This window comes from Callorhinchus milii, unplaced genomic scaffold (genome assembly GCF_018977255.1).
Source record: "Callorhinchus milii isolate IMCB2004 unplaced genomic scaffold, IMCB_Cmil_1.0 Scaffold1, whole genome shotgun sequence".
In the NCBI taxonomy this organism is placed as follows: domain Eukaryota; kingdom Metazoa; phylum Chordata; class Chondrichthyes; order Chimaeriformes; family Callorhinchidae; genus Callorhinchus; species Callorhinchus milii.
The window spans coordinates 83464847-83483471 of NW_024704742.1; the positions used below are offsets into that span (position 1 = coordinate 83464847).

General features: G+C 39.4%; 1 protein-coding gene across 4 annotated transcripts in view; it reads right to left on the reverse strand.

The window, feature by feature from the left end:
- LOC103185468 (lysine-specific demethylase 4C) overlaps nucleotides 1-18625 on the reverse strand; it is a 196339-nt gene that overhangs the window by 109012 nt on the left and 68702 nt on the right. For 2 of the 4 annotated variants that reach the window (XM_042332573.1, XM_007903983.2), the window contains exons 8-10: nucleotides 9864-10069; nucleotides 8437-8669; nucleotides 4648-5012 (exon numbers count right to left, since the gene is read on the reverse strand). In XM_042332573.1, the coding sequence (XP_042188507.1) occupies nucleotides 4648-5012; nucleotides 8437-8669; nucleotides 9864-10069 (804 nt within the window). Of the gene's footprint in view, nucleotides 1-4647; nucleotides 5013-8436; nucleotides 8685-9863; nucleotides 10070-18625 lie in introns of all 4 variants that reach the window. The other 2 variants (XM_007903982.2, XM_007903981.2) reach the window with 1 other exon arrangement.

Genomic DNA, 18625 nt, shown 5'->3' on the forward strand with positions numbered 1-18625 from the left:
AGCAACTCTGACAATGAAACACATACCAGCACTGCATTGGCGTGTCAGTTGAGACGATATGATTCCAAGTCCCGACTTGCGGCTTGAACCCACAACCTTCTGACTCATAGGCAAGAGTGCTACCACTGTCCCAGCCTGACACGACTCAAAGGCTAAGTGAACCAGGTCCTTTAGGTTAACAACTGCCTGGCCCAGACTATTCAAAACTCAGGATACCAGCTCTACAATACATTAATTGCTTTCAGAATATTGTAAAATATTCACCAATTAGATGAGAAATGTAATACATTTTCCACAGCTTGCCTACTTGAAGCAATTAATAAAACGATGCTCGACTAAATCACCATCTTCTAATAGCTTCTTTTCTAGAGGTAAAGCATGAAACATTCATTCACTGCAAACTGAGTTAAACTATCCAGTTTTACTAGCAACTGATATTGCAGGAGTTACTTAACGATTCAATCGCCTAAAACTACACTTCACAGTGTATCCTGTGAAGTGCTTTGAAATGTCCACCTGATGTGAAAATGTAAGGATTTATTATTATAATCTTACATGTACCCATTTGTGGACCTTCATTTTTCTGCAGAGCTCAATTTGGGGAATGGAGATAAAGATAAATACTCTATCACAGATATAATAGATTTCATAGCTATTTTTCAGCTAATTGAAGAAAGTAACACAAAAGTCAGATATGAAAGGAAACACAAACTGCTGATTTTGTTTCTGAAGTCTGAGGAAAAGAGAATATGAACTAAGAATTAAACCTATCAATACTAAAGTGGAAACAAGATCTGAAAATAGGCTCAGCATGAAACATTTTAGTGATAATGAACAAGATAGCCAAAATGTAAACAGCAACAGCTTTTTTGATAGAAGCATTTTCAGGGTAAAATTATTTTTGTGGTGATCGAACAATGTCCAGATAGATAAAACAGTCTTTAAGGTTATATTATTATCTATACATGAGCTAAATAGGTATGTTTAGCTATCAATCATTGTTCCAGTTGATGCAATACGTCATTATTCCACGGCATTGCTGCTTGGTGGTGTCCTTAGAACCATCTTTAATCACCTGGTATTCAATGTGCCTTTATGCTGACTCTATATGGAATAGAATGATTTGAATTCATCACTGGAAGAATGAAAAATCACTCCACACCAATGTAATTAGACTCGTTTCAAAATTGATGACATGCACATTTTGAAGCACCAAATCTACACCAATGGATATACAAGTAATATTTTGTCCCTTACTCATTTTACAATTAAAACACAGTGATATCAAGTGATCTTAAGTAAACATCCATTATTACCAACAATAAATCAAATGTCGACCTACCTGTCCAGAATGACAATCCTACAAGTCAATCATACAGATAGTTGTATAAGAAAACAAGGATAAGTAAGTTGGCACATTGAACCCAATCCCTCTATACCATGCCTTCATCAGAAACTCAACAAAATCTATTTAATCTGTTGAAGCAGAAGGATAATCACATGTAAGAGTTTCCAAGGAGATAAAACTCATCAATTCCCCCAAATGATTTTCGGCATCTCCAGGTTATCAAATATTATACAACTATATTCTGTAGAAAGCATTTATGTGTAACCAGAAGCACAGGAACCATTAAGCATTTGAATATCTATATTTACAATCAGCTTTCAGTTTTCTTTTTAGGGGCATTTATTGACACAGCATTAACTGCTTAGATCCGTCTGTCACACATATGCACTTTTTCAATTCTACTTTCACTACTTTTGAACTTCTGTCAAGCTGAATACCCTCCTGACATTCCCTTTCTGTGTTTTTGTAAAAATTGGATAAGTTACTCTTTTTCCCTCAATAAACAGTTCAATTCTTATAGAATGTGTTTATCTTTGAGTTTTAACTTAACAAAGCATCCTTGTCGCTCTATTCCAAACATTCTCCAATCTATTAATGCCGTTATAAAACTAGGACAGCAAAAATGTCAAACATTCAAAGGTATCTCTGCTATGAGGTCAAAAACAATTAAAACCTCTTTTAACCGTCAAACACAATCAAAGTCCTGAAGATGAGGGGTCTGAGTAATACAATAAGCCAATTTTTTTTTTAACCTCACGGGATCTGGGTCCAATTCAGCTCAGACTATTTGCATTAAAGTTTCCTGTTCTTCTGGTTTTACATTAAATTCATTGGCGTACACTCACCCTCATTTCTAGCTGGCAGAGGCCACAGCATAAAGCTGTCAAACCCACTTAGGGGCCCACATAGAAGTTATATGCGGAAAGCGGAGTCAGTGGTTGGTGGGGGGGTTACTGGAAATCATACCAGTGAAAAGGGTGAACCTTCTTTTCTGGTTTCCCTCCCACTACATTTAAGTTATTTTACCTGCTCTTCATTTTTCTTGAAACCAAAACATTGGAGTTCACTAACTCATTCCCTTCCCTTCCTCCTTTATTTTACAAGAATGTTTTAACATTCAGGCTTGAAGTCACTCACCACTACTAAATGTATCCGATCTTCTCTGCTGGATTGTATGAGCCTTGGCTGCTCAATTGCTCCAAGTGGGCTGAAGCAAATTGGAGAGCAGCAAAGAGGGAGATTCACTTTTTAATTTTCTACAAAATCAGAATTGGTTGGGGTGAAGAAAGCCCAATGGTCCATCCAATTTTGTCCCTCCAGAACACCCACCTTACCATCCCCCCCCATCACTGCATCAAGCTGCTTTTTAAATGAGTCTAGTGTCCTGGCCTCCACCAACTTGATTGGCAATCTGTTCAAGTCATTAATTACCCTCTGTATAATGAAAAACTTCCTGGTATCTGTCCTGATATTGCCCTTTACAGCTCTAGCCTATGTTCTCTACTATTATGATACATCCAAAAGTATTGATGGAGGGATTACTTTTTCAATTCCAATTCCATTTAAAATTTTGTACACTTCTATGAGGTCCCCTCTGAGTTGTCTTCTCTCAAAACTGAATCTAGACATTGCTCATAGCTCATTCCTCCAACACTGGGCAGCCAAATCTTAAGAGGACTGAAAGTACATGAGAGCCAAGAATTTATAGATCAAGAAACAAAATTGCATTATTTGTGAAAAGTATAGCAAAACTGATTTGTACATTACTTTATTAATGTAGAACAATACTGCTGAGGATGGAATTTGCAATATAGAAGACTTATCTGTTTTTTAGTCAAGCAGACTGATTTTTAAAGAATAATTTAGTTGAAGTGCTCCTATATAAAACACAGTGAGCATAACTCATTGACCCAAGTGTGCTCTGCTAACTACAGGGAAAGTGAAACATAGAGCATGCATGGATAGCAGCCACTAATCGATCCTTTTATGGGATTACCTTTACCCTCTGTAAACGACCCTGTTCACTGTTGCTAAATAAAAGGATTCAACAGACAGTCATTGTTCAAAAGCCAGAAGACATTAAAAACTACTTACAAACATAAGTATCTAAGTACTGCATAAGGGCAAAAATATCTTAAGATTTTCTATACTTCAGCAGTGATGATGATTTTCATAGGAAGATACTGAGCCAGAACTAGTTAGATCTAGAAACAACCATTTTGCCCATATTAGATCATGTTCCTTTCAATTCCTCACATATTTCAAGAATAAGGAGTGATACTGAAGAATAGACATACTGAGTGTAAAGATCTTAGGATGAAACCGATAGTAGGTGATTTTACAACTTGCAGCATGTAAAGTTTCAAAATTCAGATATTGTGAGAAAGATATGCAAAGATATGCATGTGATGTTGGTTTTACTCTACATCGCTAATGATTGAATTGTCCGGTCAGACTTTTGAAGCATCAATCACCATGGTATATTTTCAGCCTTGATTCAAGCAAATTTTTCATAGCAAGCACTATGTATGCTTGTTGGAAAAAGTGATACCCCCAGTAAACTGAAGAATCTGTGAAATACTAACATCTTTTTGGGGGTCAGTTTTCTTCCCCCCGCATCCTTCTATTAAAGGCACAACTCGTGCTGGGATATGGTTCCACAGGTGCCAATCATCCTTTAGTACATTGTCCAAATGTGTTGTCAAGACAAGAGTATCAGTAGGCTATTTAACTGTCAACACAGCACAAACAAATAATAATCCCTCNAAAAAAAGTGGTCACTGAATCCACAGTTGTTTGTGGAAGACTGCTGTCAATCCAGTCAATCCACTTTACAATATACCCTATGAAGTGCTTTGAGGCATCTCAACAACGTGGTATTATTATTGTTACCATCAATCAAACTAGTCCTGTTCTTACCCAATGTCTACAGGTATTCATTTTTTCAGCGGGAGTTACTGAATAGCAAGCAGTTGAAATTTTCTCTACATTTATCCTATCCTTAGGCCAGCGGGGTACTGAAGTTGTTTGATACGCTAACTTTTGCTAATATTTGCTAAATCAGTACAGACCAGGATTCAAACTTGGAATCTTCTGGTCTGTATGGCTTTATGTGGCACTAGCCTGTGAGTGAGTTTCTTTTTTAAATTAGGTATAATAATTCCAAGCCACACTGTTATTTTAAATAACACCTGTTAAATGCCTGTTAAACAAATCACTGCTCACACACACTGGGGAAAATAAAGGTGCACATCAATTTACTGCTAGCATTTCAACTTATTTTTAAAAAATATTATTACACTTGGTATTTCTCCAGGCTCCAAGCCATTTTCTCCACTCTCAGCTTCACTGGTTTCCTCCTCCGTCGAGACACCACCAATTTCACACTGTTTCCAGCAGGTCTGTTGAGTTTCTGTAGCAATGCTCTGATACAATTTGCCCTCGTGATCCAAGTCCTCTTCTTTGCATTTCTCTAGATCACTAGCTGTGTTACTCTCCACTCCGATTGTAATGTTGGCCTTTGTACATTCTGAAGAGTTGGTGCCTGCATTAACCTTGTCCACAGGTGATGACGTAAAACAGGCATCTTCTTTCCTCTTTTCATCAGCTTTACTTTTGCATTTTGCATTGGCAAGATGGGAAAACGTTTCTGTACTATTATATTCTGTGGAACGAAAAAACACAAGCTTAAATTTACTTGCTACATGAAGCAAAGTCAGATGCTATTTCAAATGCAAGGATTATTATTATTATTACTTTGGTGTGCCCAAATTGGCTACTGCATTCACCTACAAAATAGACACAATATTTAACCGTAAATCTCGCAAAGAACTTTGAGACATCCTCCTAAAGTGAAAAACGTTATATCAAATGCAAGTTTGATTAAGCATAATATTAGTTTCTGAAAAAAGACAGCACATGTTTTGAGTACAGTAATTTCAAATAACATTGTGAGGTATTTCTATGAAACAAAACAGAAATTTATAGCACAGCACAGAGGCCGTACAGCCCATCATGTCAATGTAGCCATATGGATGGGTCTTGAATAAATAATGACTGTCAAATAATAATGAATGAATTGATGAGTCACAATATTATGAACAACTATCACATAGGGAGCTTACAATAAACCACAATCTACATACAATAAATATGATAAACTACTTAATTATGGCATGTAATAGCAATAGTCATTATAGCTGGCTGGCTAGCACTATGTTGGAAAAATACTAAATAATAATAAATAAATTTGGTACAGTGATTTTCACTTTGGGAGGACATCCCGAAGCACTTCACAGGATATACTGTTAGGTTTAAGTGCAGTGAATGTGTGTCTTGTAGGCAAACGAGGTAACCACAGCAATGTCCCACAAACAACCATGAAGTGAGTGACTAATTTTATTTGGAGAATTGTTTGCCATGATACTGGGAGAAACTGTAAATTTTCATATATAATTATTGATTACTGGACAATGGACACAAATACCCAACAGCACTGAGATGTGAATCTATGACCACAATGATGAGACATTAAATCAAGGTCTGGTTTGCCTGATCAGATGGAAGTTAAAGATCCACCTGCACTATTTGAAAAGAGAAGGGAGTTTCTCTCAATGTCCTTCCTGTCCAACAATCCCCCAAATAAAATGGGTCATACAACAACAAAATTACATTTGTAAAGAGCCTTTCATGTCGGGTGAACGCCCAAGGCTCTGAACAATCCATGATCAGGACCCGAACGTGGGGGTGCAGCGTTGGGCAGAGAGGTAGGAGGGCGATTGAAGGCACAGTCGAAAAGAAAGATCTTGAATCGTGTCTTGAAGGAGGCAAGGGAGGGAGCGAGGGGAAGGGATTGTGGAATGGAGTTCCAGAGTGTGGGGGCAGAGAGGATGAAAGCCCAGCTGCCGATGGTAGGACGGGTCGGGCGGGAGACCTGGAGCAGACTGGAGCCTGCTGAACGGAGAGAGCAGATAAGTTGAGAGGTAGGAGGGGGCAAGGCCATGGAGGGCCTTGAAAGTGAGGACGAGGATTTTGAATTCTATCCTCTGAGGGATGGGGAGCCAGTGGAGCCGGGTGAGAGTGGGGGTGATGGGGTCACGGAACCTGGTGCAGGAGAGGACACGACCTGCAGAGTTCTGGATTATCTACAGCTTGTGGAGGGAAGAGTTGGAGAGGCCGACAAGGAGGGAGTTTCCGTAGTCGAGCCTTGAGATGACAAATGTGTGCATGAGGGTTTCGGGGGCCTGAGGGCTGAGGCAGTAGCAGAGTCAGGCAATTTTGTAGAGGTGGGGTAAGGCAGAGCGGGTCATAGCACAGATGTGGGGAAGAAAGGACAGTAAAGGGTTGAATAAGACCCCTAGGTTCCTGACTGGCTTGGTGAGATGGAGTGTGCAATCGTGGATACTGATGCTGTCAGTGCCTGAGATGCGGAGGCTCTGATGTGAGCCAATCAGGAGAGCCTCGGCCTTGCTGACATTCAGCTGTAGAAAGTTGGTTCTCATCCAGGACTTGATGTGGTCCAGGCCAGATCAGCTGATGGCCCGTTAGATCAGATTTGAGCCAGGTATGTTTGGTGGCCCGCACCTGACCCTTGAGGGAGCGGAGGTGGCTGGCGTAAAAGGGTGAGGTTAGTGAATAGGAGGCGGTTAGGGAGGTGAGTGGGGCAAGGGCATCAAGAGTGGTGGAGAGGGAGTTGTGGAGGAGGGTGAGTGAGGAGGATAAATCAGTGCGAGAGGTATGCCAGAATGGGAGAAGTTCAAATCACTCCAAGGCAGAGGAGAGGGATTGCAGGGAGACTTTTTTCCAGGGGCAGTGGGAGATGCAAGTGGATTTGGTGGCGGTGAGGAGCGGGATTGAGGAGTTAGTGGCGATGAATTGGTGGTCGAAGATGGCTTTGACTGTGATTGTGATATTTGAGACACTGAGGACCCAGGTAATCAATAGGTCGAGTGGGTGGCCATGAACGTGGGTGGGGGAGTGGATGTGGAGGCAGAGGTTGTGAGAGGAGGGGAGATAGGAGAAGCCCAAGGAGATAGAGCAGGAGGGGGTGAAGTGAGAGGGTATGAAACAACATACACGTACCTCAAGCTTGTTTGTGGTATATTGCTGTACACAAATAATAATCCTTGCATTTGATATAGCTCCTTATCACGTCTTTGAGACGCCTCAAAGCGCTTCACAGATTATACAGATTTGTGGAGTCCTGTAGCTCAGTGGTTAGTGCACTCGCTTTGCAAGTGAGAGACCTGAGTTCAATTCCAGGCAGAGCGAAACCTTGGGCAAGTTTCCTTACTCCACACAGAGCCTAATAATAATCCCTCCAAAACCAAAAACAATAATAAATTGGTCATTTTCAATCTACAACTGTTTGTGGGACATTGCTGTGCGCAATTGGCTGCCGCATTCGCCCACAAATATACAGTCAATTCACTTTACAGTGTGTTCTGTGAAGCGCTTTGGGACGTCCTCCCGACGTGAAAAGCGCTATATCAAATGCAAGGATTATTATTATTATTATTATTTATTATAGTGTAAATTGAATTGACTATATTTTGTGGCCGAAATGTGGCAGTCAATTGCGCACAGCAGTGTCCCACAAACAGTCGTGGATTGAGTGACCAAATTATTATTTATTTATTGAAGGGATTATTATCCCGGAAAAGAGATCCACCAATCGACTAACAACCAGGTTCCTACTTATAGGTAAACAGAAGCACGTGGAGTAAGAAAACTTGCCTACCTTTTTGTCCTGCCCGGGAATCGAAGTCAGATTAATCTGCACATTCACTACACTTTACAGTATATGCTGTGAAATACTTTGTGATGCTCTGCCAATGTGAATGGCACTATATCAAATGCAAAGATTGTTAGTATTTGATTTTGACTATGTCAGAGAAAACTCAGGGATTAGTTTTTAGACCTCTTTGTTCTATCAATAATCTGAATGCAGGAGTTGAATAATTTACAAATTTGTGAATGATACTAAATTAAGAGGTGTTAATAATGACGAAGAGTGCAGGAAACTTGACAGGTTAGCGATGGAGGCAGATTTGTGGAAAAAGTAACTGATAGCTAAGTGTACATCTCACCTGGTGACTGTACTTTATCCACCTGAATGTTTTTAATACTTTCTTCTCCAGTGGTCATGACTTCTGTGTTGCTAAACTCTTCTTCCAGTCCTTCCCTGCTGGGCTCTTCTTTGACATTGATACCATCTGTAAATATTTTGGCTGCTGTTGTTTCTGTAGCAACGGGTTCACTGTATGACCTTTCATCCTCCAGAGTTTTCAGTTTCTTTGAACGAGATTTGAACTGATGGAGGCTGCAGAAAGTACGACTGTCAGATTGGAACAAATTTAGATAAGATTCTCAAGAAACTTTTCCCAACCAGCTGATCCTGATTAAGGAAGCGCATCTATTTCTAAAGACTGGCTTCACAACAGGAGAACAAAGCATCATACAGCATTTATGTTTAAGAAATATTTTTCAGTCAAGGTTTTCCCTTACTGGTCAGTAGTAAATGTAATAAAACTCGCGTTAAGTCTTATCTTATGAACTGTATAAATGCCTAAGTCATACATTTACCTGAGTTCCATTCAGTTTCCCGATTTTCCTGAATCGAAATTTAGATTTCTTTACAGTACTCGTATTAAACAGCTCCTAATTCATAACGCAGTTCCCTTACCCTCCATTATTCCAGCTCTTACCGGAGGCCTTGAATCGCGTGAAATGAGGTCCTGACCCATCGACACATGAGCACTTACCAGCCGACTGTATTGAATCACAGGAAAAGTTTTCATCCATCAACACATGCTCAGATGAACTTAATTTCCCGCCATTCAATGCAATTCCAACGTCTGCCGGTAAGTGCACATGCGGTGACGGGTGAAGACACATTGAATCGCAGGAAATGTAGTCTTGATCTGTCACTGAATCACCCTTACCGGCTGCAATGAAGAATTTACCCCATGGGCACTTACCGTCTGCATTAAATTACACATGTGTAGTGTAGATTATTGATTAAATTAGATTTTCTACAGCTTCTACAGTTTGCCTGCAACTCGGACTTCACGTACATCATATTAAATGTTGCGGTCCCAACTGATATGACTTATGTGAGTTTTATGTATTTCCATAATCTGAATTGCTTATTATTTACTTTTAGATCAGCATCCTTTTCTATTTGAGCCATTAATTTAAGTGCTCGCTATCTTGAGATTTAAGCGAGCATCAATGGACCATTTACCCGCCTGCCCCTCCTGCCAATATTTAAAGTGGAGTCTCATCTCGGTATCCTGACTTACATTCCCTCCTAAACCAAATTCATCCCCCCAAAAATAAGTTAATTCAGGAAATGCATCACAAGATCAATATACCCATATTCAGTATGCCCTACCCACATCTCCACAAATGTTTGGGTTAAACTTGTGACACAAGCCTAAGACCCATCAAATCAACTCATTTGCGATTGCTTAAATAGCATAAGGATCTGAAACTGCAGCTACTATTTAGTTACCTTCTTAAAGCCATTCCTGACTTCTTCTGTATCACTTTTCTTTTTTTCTGCCAAGCTTCAAACTCGGGAGTTGATTCAGGAGTTGGTTTTGTATGATCGATAGTTTGAACATCCTTTCCTCGTTTCCAAAGTTCATATCTGCTTGGTTGAAATTTTTGCACGAATACATCCATAGATATCTTGACCATGTCTTTCCTACAGGTGCACTGAGAAGATAGTATATATATATATTATAATCTAAGTAAGAAAGATATTTAAAATAAATTGTACGGAACAGATCTTTGTGTGTCACTTCACAAACATATTTATATCTACTACCAAACTCTGTTCCAACACAAACAATGTATCGCTCCCCAACACTGCACTGCAGTTATTAGAATAAGGATAATAATAATCCTTGTGTTTGATATAGCGCCTTATCACGTCGTTGAGACGTCTCAAAGCGCTTCACAGAATACACTGTAAAGTGAATTGACTGTACTTTTTGTACGCGGCAGCCAATTGTCCCACAAATACTCATGGATCAAGTGACCAAATTATAATTTTGTTGTTGTTGGAGTGATTATCCCTGGAAATTAATCGATCTGCCAATTGACAAATAGTTGGATTCCTACTGAATGCTAGGTAAACAGAGGTGCGTGTGTGGAGTAAGGAAACTAGCCTTAGCCAAAAGATTTTGCCCCGACACACCCAGGAATCAAACCCGAGTCCTCTCATTTGTGTGGCTTTCAAGGCAGTAATTCATGGTGGGGGGGGGAAAGAAAAGAGAGAAGGAATTTTTGGGGGCTTGCAAGCCACAAGAAGACTTTGCCTCTGCCTCTCTCTTCCAGTGGTCTTTTGAATGAACAACAACAACAACTTGGATTTATATAGCGCCCTCCACGCCGGACGGCATCTCAGAGCGCTTAAAACAGTGGCAACAAAAGGGGGAGACAGGCTCAGATGGCAAACACTAGTCCATTCCCGAGCAGGAACAGCAGAGACAGACATCATTATCCCTGGAATAATAACCGCCCCCAGTCCTCTCCTCTTCAACCTGTACATGCTCCCTCTTGGCGACATCACCCACAGACATGGGGTCAATTTCCACTTGTATGCAATGACACCCAACTCTATCTCTGCCTCCACCCTCAACCCCAGGACCACTGCTGTCCTGATAGATTGTCTGTCAGACATCAAGTCCTAGATGAGAGCTAACTTTCTACAGTGAACACCAGCAAGACCGAGGCTTTCCTGATTGGCTCGCGCCAGAGCCTCCGCACCGCAGGCACTGGCAGTATCAGCATTCACGGATACAAACTCCACCTCACCAAACCAGTCAGGAATCTTGGCGTCTTGTTCGACCCTCAACTATTCTTTCTACCCCACATGCCATGACCCGCTCTATCGTCCCCCACCTCCCCCGACTCCGCCACTGCCTCACCCCTCAGGCCGCTGAAACCCTCATACATGCCTTCATTACAACCAGGCTCGACTAAGCCAACATCCTGCTTATCGGCCTTCCCAACTCTTCCCTCCACAAGCTACAGATCATCAAGAACTCTGCAGCTCATGTTCTCTCTTGCACCAGGCTCTGTGACCCCATCACCCCCACCCTCACCCAGCTCCACTGGCTCCCCATCGCTCAGAAGATCGAGTTCAAAATTCTCATCCTCACCTTCAAGGCCTTCCACGGCCTTACTGCCTTCTACCTCTCCAAACTGCTAACCCCTTATCAACCCATCCGCTCCCTTCACTCAGCTAGCTCCAGCCTGCTCCATGTCTCCCGCCCGGCCCGCCCCACCATCAGCAGTCGGGCCTTCAGCCTCTCTGCCCCCACCCTCTGGAACTCCATCTCACAATCCCTTCGCCTCGCTCCTTCCCTTACCTCTTTCAAGGCACGCCTCAAGGCCCACCTTTTCAACTATGCTTTCGGCCAGCCTCCTACCCTCTCTGCCATCCGCCCTCCCTGATCCTGACGTGAAAGGCGCTTTACAAATGTAATTTTGTGTATTGTATCAACGGAGACTGATAAACAGGAAAATCATATTGCCAAAATGATGTGTAAATTCTATATCATGCAATACAGTATTGAAGCATTGGGCAGGAGTGGGAGAAGAACAACATAGAAGTTACTTGAACCTTACAACCATAAGGTATGAGGAGAGAACTTACACAGATGAAATTATTCTCATTAGAAAAAAAATGGAAGAGGGCATGAGCCAGATCTTAAATAACGAGAGGAATTGATTATTCAGATGTTAGCAGACAATGAGAGCAGAACTATAAAAAGAAAAAAAGATTGTAAAGATAAGAACTCCAAACAAAAGCGGTTGATTAACATCTTCAAAAATAACTTGGAACAGTATTTGGAATAAAGAGTACATGCAGATTGTAGTTCCTTTTGTTTTTTTTGAAAACCAAGTGTATGTCAGAAATAGTATCTAACGATGTGAACTCTCATCATAACAAAGCAGAAAAGTAATTATAAATAACATTAGAGTGAACTCAATCAAATTTCCATACAAAAATACTAATCTAACCATCCCTTTACAGTAAAGGAATTAAGATTAATGTGTTTCTCTCACAGCAATAAGGAAATGGATCTTAAATTTTATTAAATTGATAAGAACACTTTGCATATTAAAGTTGCAGTTGGCTATTCTAGAATTGCACTGTTACACTTTTCCCATTCAGGCTGTTGAATTATCTTACTTTGCAAGTTAAAAATCAATAATATTAGGCAATTATGTCACTGTAGTTTCTCTCTGATAAAAGGTTCTAAAGATATTTATGGATTATATAACGGAATTACCTTCAGTTATTACAGCAGTTGTTACAGAAAAATGACACGCTTTTACTCATTTAAACAAAAATTCTTAAGCTCAGTACATGCCGCCACTAAACAATGACAAACAGCTGCTTAATGAACAGTTTAAGAGGATTACTCCTTTTTCCGTTGAATATGGAGCCCCAAGATATGGGGAGGGAGAGGAAGGAGAAACAGAGAGAGAAAGAGAGACAGAGTCCAACAAATCAGCTATTGCAATAGCTGATTTGTTGAAGGAAAAGAATAAATTCCACAAACGAATGGTAAGCACTGATGATTAATCACATGGAACTTGTTAAATGGATTTCTGGTGTGGAGCTTTTCTAAAGTTTGATATTATGTATCTTTTTGGCACATGGAAATAGCAAAAGAAAATTACATCCAGAAGTAGTTCTTGTAAAACTGTAAGATTATATTTGTAATGTTTGTTAAGGCTTTTCATTAATCTTTATATACGTTTAGAATGTAATCTATCCATAATCCTTTAATGAGGTTTGTTTGATTTAATAACTAGCTTAGCAGGGGTTAAAGTTAGCTTTGCTGGATGGGTTGAGGTCAGCTTCTGATTACATTCCATATTTTCCTGGGAAGATGTTCACTTTTCTGAGGTAATGAGCAATCGGGTCCTTGAGCATAGATGTAAGAGCAATGGACCACAGAAAGGAAAGGCTGCAGCCTCAGACACCTGCCTACATCGAGGCTGAGAAACAAGCAGACTTGGGAAGCTGCCCAGAAGTTGGCCATCTCTCTCTCTCTGCAAAGCAGCCCTTTGCTTGGGAGCTATCTCTGTGACGAGGAGAGATGGACTTAGAAGCACATAAAAGAAAGATTAACTTAGAAATAGTTGGAGTTGTGTAGAGGGTCAGTGCACTTCCCAGTGGAATCGATATCGATTCTAGTCCATCTATGGTCTCAGTTTTAAGAATAAGTTAAGCTATTTGTATTACTTAATAAACCTTGGATTATTACACCACGATATTGGTCATCTTCATCCAAATCTCTTACAAAACTATGTTCAATATATTTTCAGGCAGATTTCCTAAAGATTTAGCTATATTTTATTTCAGTTTTTAAAACTGGTTTATTCCCTGCTCCCCATGCTGAACGTTTCCTGAAATGTTGTAACCTTTGATCACAACACATATTTGCTAGTATTATTTGATCAAAGCTACACAAGTGCAATATAAATAACACACAACTTGGTCAAATCCACCTGAATAAAATTCTCAACAAGAGATCATTAACACACAAACCAAAGAGGTTCCACAGTCTGGGTTTTCTGGAATAGTTTCTCCCAGTAATCTCTCAATTTAATTCTTTAAGACAGTAATCTTACATTCAACTCTGGAAACTTCACATTTTGGTTAATTTATTTCAATCAATTCCTAAAAGGAAACAAAAGCCGGACAATATTTATATATTTTTTTAAAAATTGGTCACTCAATCCACTTTCTCTAATGATTACCAATTTGAGGAAATAAAACTCTTTTTTAACCCAAGAGCTAAATTTCCTACACTGTGCCTCAACAACATAACCAAGCTTCAACTGCAGAAGATAAATCCTCCTGTGACTGAAGTGAGATTGCCAGTCTAACGCCAATTTATGTGAAATTATAGTCGGTTTTAGACCATCAAATCAAAATCTTTAAGGCCATGTCTGGTGTGCTTAAACTAGTTTTTTATATGACCTAAAAATTCAGCAAACACAGAGAGGAAGGAGCCTTCTATTGCCTCAGTCACATCTGAATTCAAAAACGTAACCCGATCTTGTTTAAGGGATCCACATTGAGTTAGCAATCTCAGTGAAAAATATTTACAGGATTTGGCTAAATATCTTGAGATATCTCTAGTTTTCACTACTTCAATTTAGAAATAAAGCAACAAAAATTCAGTTCTTGCCATTACAAGTCCCTAAGCTGGCCACAAATTTTAATACAATTTATAAGTGGAATGGACAGGCAACCCCTCAAAGGTCAGTTGAGCATTATCTTACGAGGATGGTTTACAGATCACCAGCATTGTGAAATCTATATAATGGAACAGCTCTCCATCAAGATCAGCTCGTGCTGAAGATAGCTTGTTTTTCACACTCAGCATCAGTTAGGTTTGTAGAAAAATCCATCAATGCTCATCAGAAAGCAGTTGAGATACTCAAAAGAAAATACTGTATAGTGATAACGAGCTCCTATAAGAGTCTTCATGAAGTCCCCACAGAAGTGCAACAACAACTGGCATTTATATAGTGCCCTTCACCCGGGGTAGCGTCCCGGAGCACTTAAATAATACTATAGTAGAACACTGATCTTAAACTGATGTACTGGTTATTCAAAGGTCAACTATCCATGTGTATTTTACCCAAATAACCTTGAAACCATCTGCACTATTTCCATAATCAAAATGCCAGTCCTAATTCTAATAACAAGCTCTCTGCTGAAACAGTCAAAATCATGCAAAGAATTGAACAGAATTTATTTTGATGCAGGATCAATAAGGAGATGGCCACAGGAAAACAAGACGATGGCTAATCTTATACTGCACAAGAAATTAATAGATCAAAATTGGGATGAAATACTGGACTTCAAAACAACTCAATGGGGTAATTCATGCAAAGTAAAAATCATCTTATTTTAAGAGAGATTAATAAAGGTTACTGTACTATTTTTAACAAGTTTTACTTCTCTGTTTTGTTTATTGAAGAGGGACAATGTTCATTGTCATCTATTTATATTCCAAATAATGACAATGCATAATTGGATTGTGTGCTTGTAATCCAACGAATTAAATAATGCTAAACACTTTCAAGAAGCAATATTCCTTTCCAACTAGAACTTTGTGGATTAGGATCTCAGTCTGTGCTGAGTTAGCTAATCTCAGTCAGGGCATCAGTTAAGGTGCTAATAATTGGCCTCAGCATGCCCTGAGCTATGAATCGTACTTGCAGGAAAATCTTCTCATTAGATAAGCAAGTGTTTCATTTTGAGTCAAAGATTAATCTTACTCCAGCATTTTCCAGATTTTCAGCATGTGCAAACCTTATCTCCATCAATCTTTTTTCAATTGCCGTTTCATAAAATCATTATAGATCCAAAAAGGTATTAATTACAGGCAATGGTATTATGTATTGAATGTTGAGAATGAATATAAAATTAAATAAAGGCCGGTAGTTGAAAAATAGCACTGCACTTTCGAAAATGTCATGGAACAGTGAACCAGCCATGGCTGGATATGAATTTATCATCACAATGTTTCAAATACAGAGTTCTTCGTCTGTCATATCACTGAGGTGAAAAATTGACTGAAGACTATGAGACAAGAACAGACATTTCACAAAAGCACTGCTGGAAGCCTGTGGAGTTTGCATACCTCCATCTCTGCAACATTATAACAATAATAATAATCTTTGCATTTTATATAGCACCTTACCAAGTTATTGAGACATCTCAAAGCACTTCACAGGATATTCTGTAAAGAGAATTGACTGTATATTTTGTGGGTAAAATGCAAATTTTGCTTGCTTCTGTCCATCCTCAACCTCAAAGCCACCAAACTCTCATGACTAAGGTGCCGTAGTCATCTTCAGATTTGATTTCTCCATAACCTCCTTCCCAGCCTTCCCAGACACTTTTTCCTACCCTGTGGAACTCCATTCCAAAATCCTTTACACCATCTCTCAGACGAGCCAGCCTGACTCTTCAGCAGGATTTGGTGGGATAGGTGAGACACTAAGAGCAGAGATTCTTTCCATTTGGCCCATGTTAACCCTATCAACCAAACCCACACAGGTGGGACAGTCTTACTATATATTTATATATAGGGAAAACGTATGTATTCCATTGGATATTCTTAAGCATGGTGAAGAGGTTTCCTTGTGTCAGGCAACTATCTGACAATTAAAAAAAACTGTTGGAAAAAATGGTACCCATAAAATATTTCATCCACAAAATACAGTCAATTCACTTTACACTATCTTCTGTGAAGCGCTTTGAGACGTCTCGAAGACGTGATAAGGCACTATATCAAGTGCAAAGATTATTATTAATGGTCTTCTGATTAGTATAAATTCTTGAAGTCCCGATGTAAAAGGCACTATACCAAATGCCTGGTTTATTATTAGGCTATAGGCAATCTTGTGTAGATGTCAGTCACAGATATGATTGGGCTTAGCTGTTGTATCCTGACAGTGCATTAGTCTACCTACATTCTCTGTCCAAATGTGTACATGAAAAAAAAATCAGAGGTGCTTGAGCACTGCTGGAACACACAGAAATGTACCCTAGCATGAATCAGTGCAATCAGGACAGGAAAGAGCCAGAAACAAATGCTTTTAATTGTTTGTTACATATATGTGATGACTTTAACTAGGAATGGATAAATCAAAATCCAAAAGAGATGAACACATTAAACTGCCAAACAAGCTATGCTATGTTGTACAATGTAATAACAAAGTTACATTTATATACATCCCAAGGTGATGAAGATCCTCTTCTCCAACCTGGCACCACTATGAACCATGTACATTAAAAAGAAGAGTCCACCATATGTTAACCTATTTCTAAAAGTTTTCTTTAAGTGAGAACAGAATGTAAAATTCAACTTTAGACTGAAGATAACCCACTAAGCTTCTTAGGACTGGATCTGCTATATATAAAATCTATTGAAGCCATCATGCTATGTGCAATTTCATAATCTCAATTTACGAAAACCAGTAACAGCGCACTTCACAACACTCAAATAACTGCAACTAAAACTCTGCTTGTGCACTTCAAATACTTACATCTGCTGCCATACTGATCCTATGCTACAAAAAATCCTGCCTAAATGCATCACAAAAAGAGTAAACTGCTCCTATAAAAAAAAGTGATCAGTGTCTCAGTACACATTCCTTTTAAATAGACGCACTGGAGAGCGAGCACTATAAAACACCAATACTCAACAAAACAACATGATGTGGCTAGGCACTAGTATTTAATTAGTAAACTAATAAACCAGATTAAATCAGCAGTAAGCAGACTGACATTTACAAACGTGCTTGATGGACTACATCAACTTCTTCCTTAAATGTATATTGACTACAAATTGTAATTAAAAATTGCAGAGGTAATTGTATGGAGCAAGTAGCTATTAAAAAAAGACAAATGTGATTTCCACTATTTATGCATGACTCACTATCATAATAATTAATATTAGACATAGTGCCTCATCTGACTGGAGGAGGTGTGTAGTGGTGTCCCTCAGGGGTTGGCATTGGGCCCACTGCTTTTTCTGATCTATATTAATGATCTGGACCTGGATATAGGGAGCACAATTTCCAAATTTGCAGACGATACTAAGCCAGGAAAAGTAGTTAATGGTGAGGAAGATAGCACCAGACTCCAAGAGGATTTAGACAGATTGGTAACATGGGCAGAAACGTGTAAGATGAGGTTTAATGTGGAGAAATGCGAAGTGTTGCATTTTGGTAGGAAGAATGAAGAGAGGTAGTATAAGCTGATGGTACAATCTTAAAGGGGGCAAATGAACAGAGACCTGGGGGTCCACATAAGCAAATCTCTGAAGATGCAGGACAGATAGATAAAGCTGTCAAAAAAGCATACGGGATACTAGGTTTTATAAATAGGGGCATAGAATTCAAAAGTCAGGAGGTTATGTTGAATATTTATAAAATGCTGGTTAGGCCTCAGTTGGAGTACTGCGTTCAGTTCTGGGCACCACAATTTAGGAAAGATGTTAGGGCATTGGAGAGGGTGCAAAGGAGGATTACCAGGATGGTACCAGGAATGAAGGACCTTAGTTATGAGGAGAGGTTAGTGAAACTGGGATTATTCTCCCTAGAGCAGAGAAGATTAAAGGGGGATTTAATAGAGATCATGAGAGCATTTGATAGGTTGAAACGGGAAAAACTGTTTCCACTGGCGGGTGGGTCAGTAACCCGAGGACACCGATTTAAGTTAGT